We start from the raw sequence: 13,507 nt of genomic DNA, 5'->3' as shown, positions 1-13,507 counted from the left end.
GCACTTTCATGATTGCTGTGGCCCACTCAGCTGCCTCAGTATTGACTTGAAACGCCATTTTTCCCTAGCATCAATGCACATCTTACCTTTAGCTTCTTTTAAGAGATCCTCCCTGTTCTCATCCAAGCGACATTTCTGCTGAAGTGGCTAGCACACACAAGCACATGTACACACATTCTTCTAAGATGTAAACTATGACTAATTTCACATTCCACTGTATCAATCTGTAAATACTTTGTTTTCTTTTTTCTTCTTTTATATAAAAACAATGGCATCAGATTCTCAGCAATAAAGTATAAGAAAGATGAATCCTTGACTACACTTAACCAATTATGAAATCGCCTTTCAAACAAAGGAAACATATGCAAAAATCTGTGTATTTGATAAAGTCAACTTAATATAACAAAAAGTGAAATATGCTTATTAAAAGTGTCCTTATATAAAAATGGTCTTGCAATGTACAGTAAAATGCAATACAAATTATTGTTGGTTATCTCTTCCCACCCAGTAACTAAAACAGCTATTGTTCCACAAAACTCCTTATATGCCAGTATCAAAGAAAGAAGCAATTATGTGACTAAACATTTTCTATGTTGTATGCCTGACGGATATTAAGGGTGTCTCGTAGCATCAAGTCTCGCAGACGCCACAATGCATCGGCCATTGTGGTATGAGCCCCTTTACTTTTCAACCAATGTGAAGGGAGTCGGCTCTCTTGTTCTTTTGATAAGTGGACATCTCGTCTTCGTGCTGGAAGGTCAAGAAATTGTCCAATTATCTACTGGCTTTGATTTTTCTAGAAAAAGGCTAATATAATTCTACAGTATAACTTTCACCCCTAGTATTTAAGCCCACACAATTGATTCTTAGATTTATACAACATCAATGGAATTAGCCTGCTGATAACATATATATACCCAGTCTGTTGATTTGTTTTTAACAATTACTTGCACATGTATATTTTATTAAGTAAGCAGCAGATTTATGTAGCATTTTCCATAAAAGCAAAAAATATTAATGGTTACGAAGAAGTATGTTCTGTCTGGAAACATCCCACTCCGTATCAAAAGCCTTACCTGCAAGGGTCTGGTCCCACTTGCTAATACTATTTGATTCAGCACTCAGCCCCTCAATATACTTCAGATAGGCTTCAGAATGAAGAAGCCTCTGTGTCTTTGGTGGAGGGGAGACAAACATGGGAGTTGTGGGCTGCTGCATAACCGGCTGACTTGCTGGGCTCTGGCCAGGATACGGAGGGGGTGCCTGCTGTCCTGGCGGGCCAAGGATTCCTATCTGCAATGACAAAGCAACAGAGAGATCACATTTGGGGGAACTGCAAAGAAGCCACTTTACATCTGTGCATCAGGCCACCCTCATACAATGGAGTTTCAAAACAGGTTATGAGCAAAGGCGTAAGAAAATCTCCCTGGAAGACACTCACTTCAGCCAGCACTATCTGCTGGGGTCACCAAGACGCACAGAGAGAGGAAGTGCAAACAAATCATGTTCATATTTAGCAGACAACATCGTTCGCATTTTTAATCTATGTAAACATACTCTGATTACTATCACCATTTCTCCTCTCCCCTATTAACATTAATTACCCCTTTTGACTCCTTTTTATTTCATGCTTTCTCTAATTTGATCAGAAACCATGTGGTCTGTGAAGTGCAGAGTTTATCTCTAAAACATCTAATCCAAATTGACCCTGATCTTTGGACGATGGGGATACTGCCACAGAATAAACTCTAATCGCTGTCAGGCAAAAATTGCAGGCAGACAAAAAAAAAAAAAAAAAAAAAAAATCACAGTCACACAGAAGAATTCTCACCATTGTGATTAAGTAGCAGTATTGAGAACTCTTAGCACAGATATCCTGTGATCTGGAATAACCCAGTGGCATGACATACACAATTTACTATTTTCTTGCTCAACTTGTGGTTTTCTTTACACCCTCTAGCCAAAATCACATTTCTCTTTATGATGCAAAAATTTAGTCAATAAAATTGGAAATGTGCTGAACGCTTCATCTGTATTAATCACTGAGAAGGAACATCTGATCATCGTTGTTACCCAAACTCACAAATTCTGAACTGCCAATGAACATCTGCTTCGTCAGTTTGTGAAATATGGGAGCAAACAAAACAGTTTTTGCCCACTCATCAACAGCTGAGAGAGTGGACAACACCGTCTCTGCATCACCAAAGCACGCAAAACCTAAATTACCAGCAGTTTAGCAGTGTGTTGAAATGACTTGTCTTAGTTTAGTAGAAGGAAAACAAAACAAAACAAAACACTGTCTTGCTTATACTGTATAAGTTATCCCACTGGACAGAACCTATTCAATCAACAAATACAGACATACACTCTGAGTGTAAGATACTAACTCGTTCTAAATACATCGGTGTACATTTGGTTTATGTTCTCCCTGGGAAAGGCTATGTGCATCCCTATATGTCTTAACTGAGATGTTGTTCAAATGCTAATTCAGAGCCTTACAGCCTCATAAATAATGCAAAAAAATGACTCACCTGCTGTCCAAAAGGACTTGCTCCGGGTGCTGGAGTGCCTACCATGGGGGACACATTTTGGCCTATAACACCTATATTCCAAAATATAAAATAACTAGTCTTATTTCAGAGCAGTGACAAATGCTTCTTTGGTCTTCTATAGTAAGAATTTATACTTTGATATCATTGCTCACAGTTAGTTTAAGCAGATGTATGACATTCAAATATCCCCCTATCCCCCAATAAAAAAAACACTTTAGAAGTTTCTGAATGAAAGGGGAAAAAAAAGCTAGCATGACAATTATCAAACATTGATATGTGGCCTGTTGAATTAATTTAATTAAAGAAATGCAAAATGAATAATTTTTGGTTTTCAGGTTTTTTTCATGTTACATAGTGATTGCCTGACTACATCTTTTTGTTTATAATATACACCTTTGGCTTGACAGGATCTTCCTGGAATCCTTTAAGAAAGGAAATGCTAATTTGCTTTAGCAACATTTAACATTTCCTTGTGTTCAGTTTTATAAAATACATTCACAGCAGGAGGAAATCCAAGCCATTGCACAAATTCTGTTAGATCTTACTAATATAAAATGCAACTTGCAGGTTAAGCTTAAATAGTCTTGTATATGAGACCAATGAACACTTGAAATAAATTTAAAAAAAAATAAAAACTGTTACGTTTTTCTTCAAGCATATTCATGTTTTTCCCTATTGCACAGAGTGCAGCAGAAAACACCCATGTCAGTCGTACATACAAAAATTTACAAATCTAAATGAATGTCATGCAGTTCCTGATATTTTACATACAGTTGCTTTGGTCTGAAAAAATGAAAGTTATGTGTGCTGCTGCTTTTCTTTCTGTTTATGCCACTTCTCATATTCATTCACTGGAAAAGCTGCAAACTAACTATGCTCTTCCCGAGGGTTTAATTTGCATGCAAATTTCTGTATCAGTGATCAAGAGATGTGTCACTGCATTTTGCACACTAAAGCATATTTTGAATGCATTTTCCATTTGATCACAGCCCCCATTTTAAATGCATCTGTACCAACAGCAAGTGAGCAGTTGGGAAAAACGTTGGTAATACAAGTTGTGGAATATGGCACGGATTTTTTTTTGGTACAAAACGAAGAGGTCTGGAAGAGGGCACGCTCACCTTTCCAGCATCAGAGCATGGCTTCACTCTTAGCCCACCGCACCCAATTTAGCACCACTTCACATGTAGTCCTCCATTCCCAGGCATTATTTTTTCCCTAATCCATATCTTCTCAGTTTTAAACACCATACATACAGCCCACTTCTCCAGTGGGAAAAACTCTTCAGAGAAATGCATTGTCCTGGGTTTACCTCCCAAACATTCTTATTGGCTGATGTGTGCTAAATGTCACTGCCTTGGTGAGTTGGAGACAGGCTCACAAACACACAGCTGTTTTCCTACTCCCTCTACATGACATTATGGTGAATCTTACACACCAGTGAAGCTGCAAGCTGCACACCTAATACTGATGGATTCTTAAAAAAAAAAACAAACCCAAGCAAAAAACCCCCCCCAAAACAACCCCAACCCAAACCAATTTACATACACATAAAAACCTTAACAGAGCTTCTGATAAACACAGTTGCAAGTGGAGTAGGGGAGGCAAACGAGACCATTTTTGTCCACAGCTTAACTGCTAGGCATATGGGATGCACATCTTTTAAATACGCACATGAGTTATCAGAGGTAAAAACTGAAAGAATCAGTAGAAAACAGGATCAGAGGCAGATGAACATTTTTCCCCATAATGGGGACATGTTAATGGTATCAACACTGGAAATATGTTTATGTTTCATTCAGCCTCACTTTTCATCAAAGCCAGCAAACATATAGCAGATCTGTTCTCAAAAATCAATTCAAAATTTGGCCACAATAGTATACTGAGTTCACCTTATCCCCAATTGTTTCCAGTTACTGTTCTATCAACAAGGTTTAATCTGAACACTGTTTTATAATAATACATGCCAGTGTACCAATGGCCAAGGGCTCTTACATGACCAGGTTCACTTAAGTGCAGTCTGACTACTCATAAACATCACCATACTGAAAAAGAGTTCAGTAAGGAATGAGAGTAATAAATTTAATTTATAAGCCCACTTTAAACACGAAAAGGAGGAGTGGAGGGATGCTGTTCAAATGACATAAGGATATGAATAGGCTGATTTCATGATTTCAGCTTTTCAGACCTCTGATAACCTCAAGCACAATTGTCAAGATTTTTAGCTGGAGCAAAACTACTGCTGGAGCAGTGTCACATTTCTCCAGTAACCTTTCCCTGCCAGTTTACTGGACATGCTGTTCTGCCAACATTTTGCATATACCTCATATTCAGCAGTACATTGTGTGCGCTGCAGCTAAACAAACCTGCAATGTTCAGAAACAAACACTATGACCAAAACAAGCTGAAGATAATTTCTGTAACAACTGGTTAAACGGCAAGTATATGAAAATGAAATAAGGAGCGAATGAGGATGACATTCTTACCGGGTGGTGGGATGCCTGGGATGCCTGGCATACCTGGCGGAAGTTGGTGGGGTGGGGGCACCCCTGGGTGAAGTGGCTGCATGCTGCCCATGCTAACAATGCCATCAACTGGGCCCTGCAAAGGTGGCAGCACCGGTGGATAGCCACTTATCATGCCTTGAAGGACACAACAAATTTCAAACATGCATCAATAACATGCAATATGATCTACACAGTAAAACATGCACTATCCACAAAAAAAAAAAGCGCACCTTTAGTACAGCAAGACGATACTACAATTAGTATCTTGCAAAAATGAACAAAAATTAAAAATAAAAAAGTTATAAATATGGAACACTATACTTTCGATGAATTAGTATTTAGTGTATTTGTATGTTTCTCATGGGGCAATAAATGCTGAATATTCAGATATGTTAACACAAGGAATAAATTCAGCCACAATTAAATGTTACTAACGCAAGCAATTTTAATACAGCTTAAAGCTCTGCCATCTGCATACAGATTATGAACACAACACTAACTACACAAGCTTCATGTACTGCCCCGCTATGTGGGCTAGCTCGGACACCAAACCCAACTGGAACAAAAATAAAAACCTATACATTTTTCTGCAGTGCATGTGCAAAATTAACACACAAAAGCCCTACAACATTCGCATACTTAAAACTAATGGCAGTGACGGGTGATTTTTATTTGATCATCTGTAGTATGAACTAAGGAAGTAACTCAAATTTTAAACCTGATAGCACTGGATGTGCTGGGCTGCAGTAACTTGCACTCATGGCACTAGATGGAAGTAAAAGGACTTACAAGGAGCACCTGCAGTCCCTCACAGAATTTTACTGTCAGCGTCTTCAAGGTGTCTTTATAGGAAAATCAATGATACAACGAAGATGGTATTATGCTGCTGCTCATAAATTTAGTTTTCTGCATGTGAGGAAGACAATTTAGAGCTTATTCTGGTTTTGGTTCAGGTTTGCTGCTATCCATGAGGTGAACCTACACAACATAACTGCACTATGTTTATTAGGTCCTGGAAAGTAACTTTCTTGTCCCTCACCTGCTTTCTAGGCTTTTTAATTTAAATGGATGCATTGTCAGGTAACCAAGGAAAAGGGTTGGAAAGACAATGAAAAGATGGCAGAGGACAGAAGCAAGTCTAGAGAGATGAGGTAAGTTTAGAAATGGCAAATTGCTGGGGCTTCTATAATCTGTTCCAAGAAACCACCTACTGAGTCTTTGCCACACTCCCAGTAACTCATAAAAGAAGCTTTCAGAACAGGGATTTCTGGAATAAGACTGGCCAAAAACTCAAACCAGCTGATTGAAAAAAAAAAAAGATGTCACGAGCTCAGGATTAAAACAGGTTGAGCAGCTCCAAAATACAAGCTAAATTTGTCACTTCCCCAGGAAGAGTTACAAAGGTGAGAAACCTGAAATTCCAAAAGCTTTACATGGAGCAAACAACAAGAAAATAAAGAACTGATCTTCCTCAAACCTCCATTTTCCACAGGACACCTAGACTGACCCTTATTAAATAGGTCTTAGGTACCTATTTCAAGTATCTGGAAGCTCATCTGTACCTCTTTATTAACATAGTGAAATCCATACTTCTAATGGAAAAAGTAAAAGAAGAAAAACAGCAAAAGCATCCCTAGCATAAAGGTATTTCACTGTAGCTACTGCCTGGTACTTCCAGTGCACCCTGAGCTGCAATCGCATCTTCAACACATTTACATACACTTCTGAAGCTTTAAAACAAACAAACCAAAAAAGCTCCGATGAAACAAATCCATATTTATCAATCACGAAAGCTCATTTCTACATTTCCAAATAAAATACTCACTCAACAACTGGCTGCATTAATAAAGCTGTCATCAAATCTCCATGAGAAATCAGTTCTTGTAGCTCATCACAAGGTTATAAGAGCAGCCACTTTCATACCCCATGTATGAGTTACCACTTTTATTTTAAACTAGTCAACATGGGCAAACTACTTCCAGCTCCCACAGCTGTGATTTAAGATGTCTTTCAAATTACTTTTTCTCCCATTTTTTTACTATAACAACATCAGATTAAATAAACTTTTGTAATGCCTAAATTTACAAGAAACTAAAGCACTGCATGCTAAGAGAAATGCATCTCAGAAGGCATCCAGATTTTTTGGACCTGTAAGCCATAAAGAAGTTTTATGAACTTCTGTGATGGAGAAGTTCTCTGAATTAGAGAAAAGCAATCAAATGATGGAGGAGAATGTGAAAGGTCTCAACAGAATAAGATACTTCTAAGTAAGACTTGCGGAAACCAAAAGACAAAAGACTGTTTTTCAAATGGGCCACAAAAATAGAAAGAGTTTCAAAAGATCCACTCGATCATCTACTTTAAGGAAGTATTTCACAATGCCAAAATGAAGAGACTTGAATGTCTAACTGCTTGAATAAGACAATGGTCTTAAATACAGGTTTGCTTTTGCGGAGGCTGCCGCAGGAAGTAAATTAGTATGTGTAGTTTGCAGAATGCACATTTTTGGAAAAGTTTTAAGAAAGTGTTAATAGTAACTATTACTGCCCATCAACACCTACCTCCAAAAAAATTGGACAAGTGACTCAATGCCAAAAAACCAAGAATCAAACCAAGAAAACACAGGCATAAGAGGATGACATTTCTACATATTCTAGATTGAAGTAGGTTACTTACAAAAGAGATCAGCACTGGAGAACCTCTTTTTGTTTTGTTTTTTTCTTTTTCTTAATATATGCACAGATATGTGTACACACACACAAACATAGACCAACTGCAAACAGTTCAGAGGAAAATTATCAACAACAGAGTGAAAAAAAAACAAAAGAAAAATGCAACTCCATGTAAACAAATGCTTTGTAATCTGGAGACCATAAAGCAAATAAGGAATGTGCCTTCAGTTTAAACATCCATGCAGCCTATTTACTGAAAAGAGATTTAGAGATCGTGATGAAAAACGCTTCAGGCTGTCAGCTCTAAATATGGCCACAGCCTGTGAGACGGGAAAGAAAAAGAAAAATGACAAAAGAATAAATGGAATAACTGGAATGCCTTAAGGGAAAGTTAAAAAAACCCCAAAACTCAAACAAAAACCCTCCAAATACTCATTTTTACCTACTCGGCACTATTTTGACCTTTACTGAAGTAATCTAATTATTTTAATTAGAAATTGGGGAAGGAAAACAACCTATTAGGTCATACCTAATTCATTCTCTCACCGATGTATGGCTGATTCTCATACAAAAATCTCCAGTGGACTATGTTGTCTTCAGGTCTGATCCTGAAAATACTTACTCTGAGCATACTCCGTACAAACTCAAGTCGGATTACCACTGGTAACAACCACAACACCCAGCAACAGGGACCTTGTGGAAGAGTTTTCCAAGCTCAGTTCTATTCTGAAAAATCACCTGATAAAACTGGCAATATTGGCATTTCATATTTGTTTCTGCAATGGCTCTAGAACCTAGTCTGCTCTGCTTACCAGTGTCTAATTGGCAATTCTGTGAAGCTTTTGCTTGGATTTAAAATCTGGTTTGGATTCTGTTTGCCTCTCACCTTCTTGACAATAAAAAAAATAAAAATAATTTTCCTCCTACTTTACCACTTTCACTGATGCTGCATGCACTGGAAGAGTATTTAGCTCGCTCCTCTCCTGCCATAGCAGGGCTAAACACGAACTCTGCAAAGTAGAGTGAATAAACACGATTGCACACAAACAGAACAGGACTACCGCACAAGGAGGACCCTTTTTCCCTGCATTTTCAACAGGCTACTCGCTACTGAAGCAAGTAATGTGGGACTACCAGGCTACTGCTGTGGTTATGTATATTCATTATGAAGAAAGACTGAAGAGGTTGAGCTTTGTCTTCCATAAGAACAAAGTGACCCAAGAGAGTGTTCAGAGTTATGAAGGGGGTTGATATAGTGGATGAGGAAAAAATGGTCATAGCTCCTACGTTTTACCTGCAACGGGTGTCAACTGCTGATTGAGCATTCCCATTGGTGTTGGTGGCGGCACCACCCCCATAAGAGCCCCGACAGGAGTGCCTGCCCGGGGGGAGGAATTCTGCTGCTGTGCTGCTCGCTCTCTCTCCTGCTGCTCAGCAACTTTAGCTGCCCGCTCTGTAAAAGTATTTTAGATTTTCAGTTCTGTTTTGTAACCCAGAATTTCAAAATATTATCTGCTCATTAAAAAGGACTAGTCAAACACTGGCATAGTTTAGTCAAATATAAAGTAGAACAGATGAATCTTTTTATACAGCATATGATTTGATTTCATGTGGCTGCAGCTAAGACTTTTAGAGAACCTTTCATGAAAAATATTCCACAAAGTTTTATCTCTTTCTAAAAAAAAAAAAAAAAATAACATAAAAATTTAAAAAGTCAGAGAATAAATTGGATAATAACACCAGTGTTACCAACATGAAGCAGCAGTCCAGCACTAGGCTCAGTCTGCACTAGGAAAACATGGCAAAACGTTCCCTCTTTTGACACCACTGGCTCAGCTAAACCAGTTGCAGCCAAGGCCGGCAGCTCTCACGTGGATCCGCTACCAGCTGCTGCGGGAATTTTAAGCACCATGTCTACCAGATGTGCCCTAAAGTAAGATGCAAATAACAGATAGCAGTGCCAGCCGGTGGCCCGTTTATTCTTGGGCTCCGCATACATATTACTACTGATGCAGCTGAAAAGTGGTGGCAAAGTCGGGAAGCATTTGCAAAGTTTCCCTAATGTAGACAGGTCCTTAGTGTTTGGAACATAACAAGCAGCAGTTTGATGAACCAAAAATATTTTTCTCTGCCTCTTTCTCTCATTTTCCCCATTTGGTCCCCTTTGAGCTTGTGGGTTTGTTTTGGTTTTTCTGGGGTTTTTTTTTGTTTTTTTCTGAAGATGTCTAACTCACATTGTGCTGCTCACTGGAGGTCATGTGTGTCCTTTGTACGATGAATCTGGTCATTATCTCAATCAAGTTTCTCACTGTGACTGCAAGAACAAAAGATCTACTGCAGGAGAATCTGACCAGAGGACAATTTTATATTAAGGGGAGGGCAAAGGGTCATGGGAAGAAGAAAGAAAAAAACAAAACTCAAGTAAACAAAAAAAGGAGATATACTGAATGCCCACTCGAGGTGCTTTAGGGGCATGCAAGTTGCTGATTTGTTTACTCTGAAGGTTGTATCTGTTTGACGCCACGAGGAACAACAAAGAGTAAATGAATGCAGCATACATCTCCAGCAAATTTTAGTAACAGTGAATGCAGAACTAGAAGTTCTCTTGCAGGTGGTGAAAGATGAAAACTGCCACTAAAACAGCAATCACAGTCCTCTGTCAAACAAAGGCTAAGAAGAAGTTCATCAAGGAGATTAAGTTACGCATTCTGCCAATGTTACTCGTTTTCTCTAGTATATGACTTCAAACTTCTATCACGCGTTTGTCTCCTGTAGAACCTGTTTGTGCAGCTTCTAGCACTACTTCCATATGCTGAAAGACCAGTTTCATTTCCAAAGGCATTTCCTTCCTTCTTTTCTTCTGAAATGACTTCTGTCATTTCAGGAAGAGATGACGACGCACAGAAAATCTTGAATTTACTACAGGCAATTTATATGTGATTGAGCACAAAATACACAAGATGTTTAAAAGTAGATCCTGAAGTAGAAAAATGACATAATCCTCTTCAGAGCAGAGCAAGCATGTGGGGAAAAGATGAAGCAGCTGTTCTGATTCTCACCTACTTTTGGCCAGCAAAAAAAAATGGTCAGACAAAAGCAAAAGTTGTGGAGACACTCTGATGAATGAGAAATTACTGTTAAGCATTCAGCTTTATCAGACTTCAGAGTGGTGAGCTTTGAAGAAGGACCTGACGTAGGACAGTACTTGAGTTTTACCTAGCATCTATCCATGCCGTGACTGCCACGGAACTAAGGAATGAAACAGTGCCAAAGGGAACTGTAGCAGGTGTCTAAAAGTTCAGCCTTGAGCATTCACCTTAATACTAATCCCAAATAGTTTAGGCCAGGACTTGATATCATTCAAACAACATTTCCAACACATCTCAAGAGACAGGAAAGAGACCTTCTGCTTTGAACAGAGCTTTTGCTTAAAACAGGTCTTTACCTCAATCCCGTGCATTATTTTATTTTGTTTTGAGGAGCTTTCACAGTGCAGTTAGCCATGCAGGCATTTCCAACGCAGCCTGTTCTTTGCTGAACTATTGCTCAAAAAACCAACTATTACTCTGCACATATACCAAATGAAATTTTCAGTGGGTCAAAATGGATCTAAAACGCAAACTACTTTTCACCAGAATATGGAAAGGCACTTTTCACTGCAATGTCAAACCATGCCTGCTCCCTGGTGCACATCCACACTAGAGAGCACGTGAATTTTGACTCGTCACAGTGGAAGGAGAGGAGTTTCTCTCCTTTCACACATGGTAAGCAAACAGAGTTTGGACACTTTGTAAGCCCATCCCAACCCCTCAAAACCAAATAAAAGTAAGTCTAGTTCTGGGCAGACACCAAGCCAGAGAAACTGCAGCCCAAAACCCAAAAGCTTTGGAAAATTTTAATTGAGAAAGGGCATTAAAATGGAAGCACATAGGTAATCATTAACACAGTGGACAGACACTGTTGCTACCATTACGTTACAGCTATGTCTTCCTGCAGAAGTGCAAGATGTCAAGCTGCGCTAAGCTAGGAAGTGATGGCATGGTAGCCATCCTACCGCTTAAGAATTAGGCTGTAAGGAGGGATCTGTCAATAAAATGATACCACGTGCACCTGAAGGGTGTAAAAGTAAACTACAACAGGAAAAAAGTAAGGCCATAGTACTTTCACAAAGGAAGAGCATTACCATTTCCTTTCACAGCATTTGCAAAGAAAACTTGCACATAGCCAAGTGGTGCTATATTACTCTCCAGAATTGCAAAGAGGTACTAAAAAAAATTCAGAAAGGACTCAGGCGGCTGAGAGTGGAAAGTGATAGCATGCAAACTTCTACTTTGAAGATCAAAGCTGCCTTTAAGTTATGAGTATGCAGAAAACTTATCAAATCTCATTTTTAAAAAGCAAAGTTATGACTTAATTGGGCAATAGTTTTCCAGGGTGTTGAAACTTTCCTACCCAAAGTAGCATTTTCTTCCAATAGATTTGCAACAGTTGCTTAAAAAAACAGTTTTGTATTGGAAGTGTTGACACATTACTAACTAGAGTAATAACTATGGATGTTAAGTCAATGTTTTTGGCTTGGCTAAGGGCCTGTTGTTAAGGATCAACTGAATTTTATTTTAATTAAAGTTGACACAATGGTGGGAAGGGAAGGAGAAGGGAAGGAGAAGGGAAGGAGAAGGGAAGGAGAAGGGAAGGAGAAGGGAAGGAGAAGGGAAGGAGAAGGGAAGGAGAAGGGAAGGAGAAGGGAAGGAGAAGGGAAGGGGTCTAAAGTATCTCATGCCTATGAAACACTCCTAGGCTTACTTCAGGATATGAAATCTCTCAACAAAATCAGTTTCACAGTTGATTAATACTGAGACTGAACAATAAGTCATATTTACAGTATCATAACAGATTCTGTATCCTTGATTTTATTCTACCAAAACTTTTTATGACTCTAAGTACTGTCAATCAAAGAACTTTTTCCTGCTCCACTGTAAGCTTTCTTATGTGCTGCTACAGCTCTGAAGAGCTTCTTGTCCAAAATTCCCCCCCCCAGTCCTCCTTTAAGGAAACTTTCACAAACCATTCTTCCAACTGACCTCCAGCCCAGAGGCTTCACACCCCTTTACTTCTAATTGGTCCCCATTTTCTTGGTCTTTGTTCATTTGGTTATTTGTGGCACAGACATTTAAATTATCAGTTGTGCACTACATAACTTAAACATGCTCTTTGCTCCTCTTCAGTCACCTCTCAATATGAACTTCTCTTTCAGGTACATCCAGAACACAAACATAAATATCTTCTTTTATTAAACCTGTCATCTGAGTAACTGTAATGAACATGTTGAGAAAGAAAAAAGGCAAAAAGGAGTTTAGCATCTTAGTTTTTATTTACCTTCATATTCTGCTTTTTTTGTTGCTTCCAAGTTTCTCCATTCAGTTCCTACAAGCCTGCTGAGCTCTCCAAAGGAGTAGTCTGGGTGCTGAGCTTTAATCACAGCTCTCATCTCGCTGCTAAATAAGATGTACCCACTCATGTTGATCTTCCTTTTTGATCCCTCCTTCTTGGTGCTGCCCTTAACAGACTTGGGAGTGGACTGTGAGAAAAAGCAGTTATGATCACAAGTGTACAAAAGAGAAGCTTCTCGACATACAAAATTCAAAGCTGAAGAAACAGACTTTCAAAATATTCCTGCCTTTCTCTTGAACATATTTGCACAAGGACCATCCAACCTTACAGTCTCTAAAGAGAGATGCATCTACTGACGCATGACAAGCGCATACACACACTTATG

The 13,507-nt window shown here is 38.8% G+C and overlaps 1 protein-coding gene across 1 annotated transcript in view; it reads right to left on the bottom strand.

Annotated features, from left to right (window-relative positions):
• Positions 1–244: 244 nt before the first annotated feature.
• Positions 245–13,507, bottom strand: part of PBRM1 (polybromo 1) — a gene marked incomplete at its 5' end in the record, with an annotated part of 27,570 nt that continues 14,307 nt past the window's right edge. The window contains 6 exons of the mRNA XM_009700299.1: positions 245–750; positions 1,077–1,293; positions 2,532–2,602; positions 5,039–5,194; positions 9,026–9,184; positions 13,108–13,309. Coding sequence (XP_009698601.1) covers positions 578–750; positions 1,077–1,293; positions 2,532–2,602; positions 5,039–5,194; positions 9,026–9,184; positions 13,108–13,309 — 978 coding nt within the window. The remainder of the gene's footprint in view (positions 751–1,076; positions 1,294–2,531; positions 2,603–5,038; positions 5,195–9,025; positions 9,185–13,107; positions 13,310–13,507) is intronic.

Source organism: Cariama cristata, unplaced genomic scaffold, assembly GCF_000690535.1.
Source record: "Cariama cristata isolate BGI_N322 unplaced genomic scaffold, ASM69053v1 scaffold5625, whole genome shotgun sequence".
NCBI lineage: Eukaryota > Metazoa > Chordata > Aves > Cariamiformes > Cariamidae > Cariama > Cariama cristata.
Note: the sequence above shows the minus strand (reverse complement) of the source record. Positions and strands in the feature narration are given on the sequence as shown.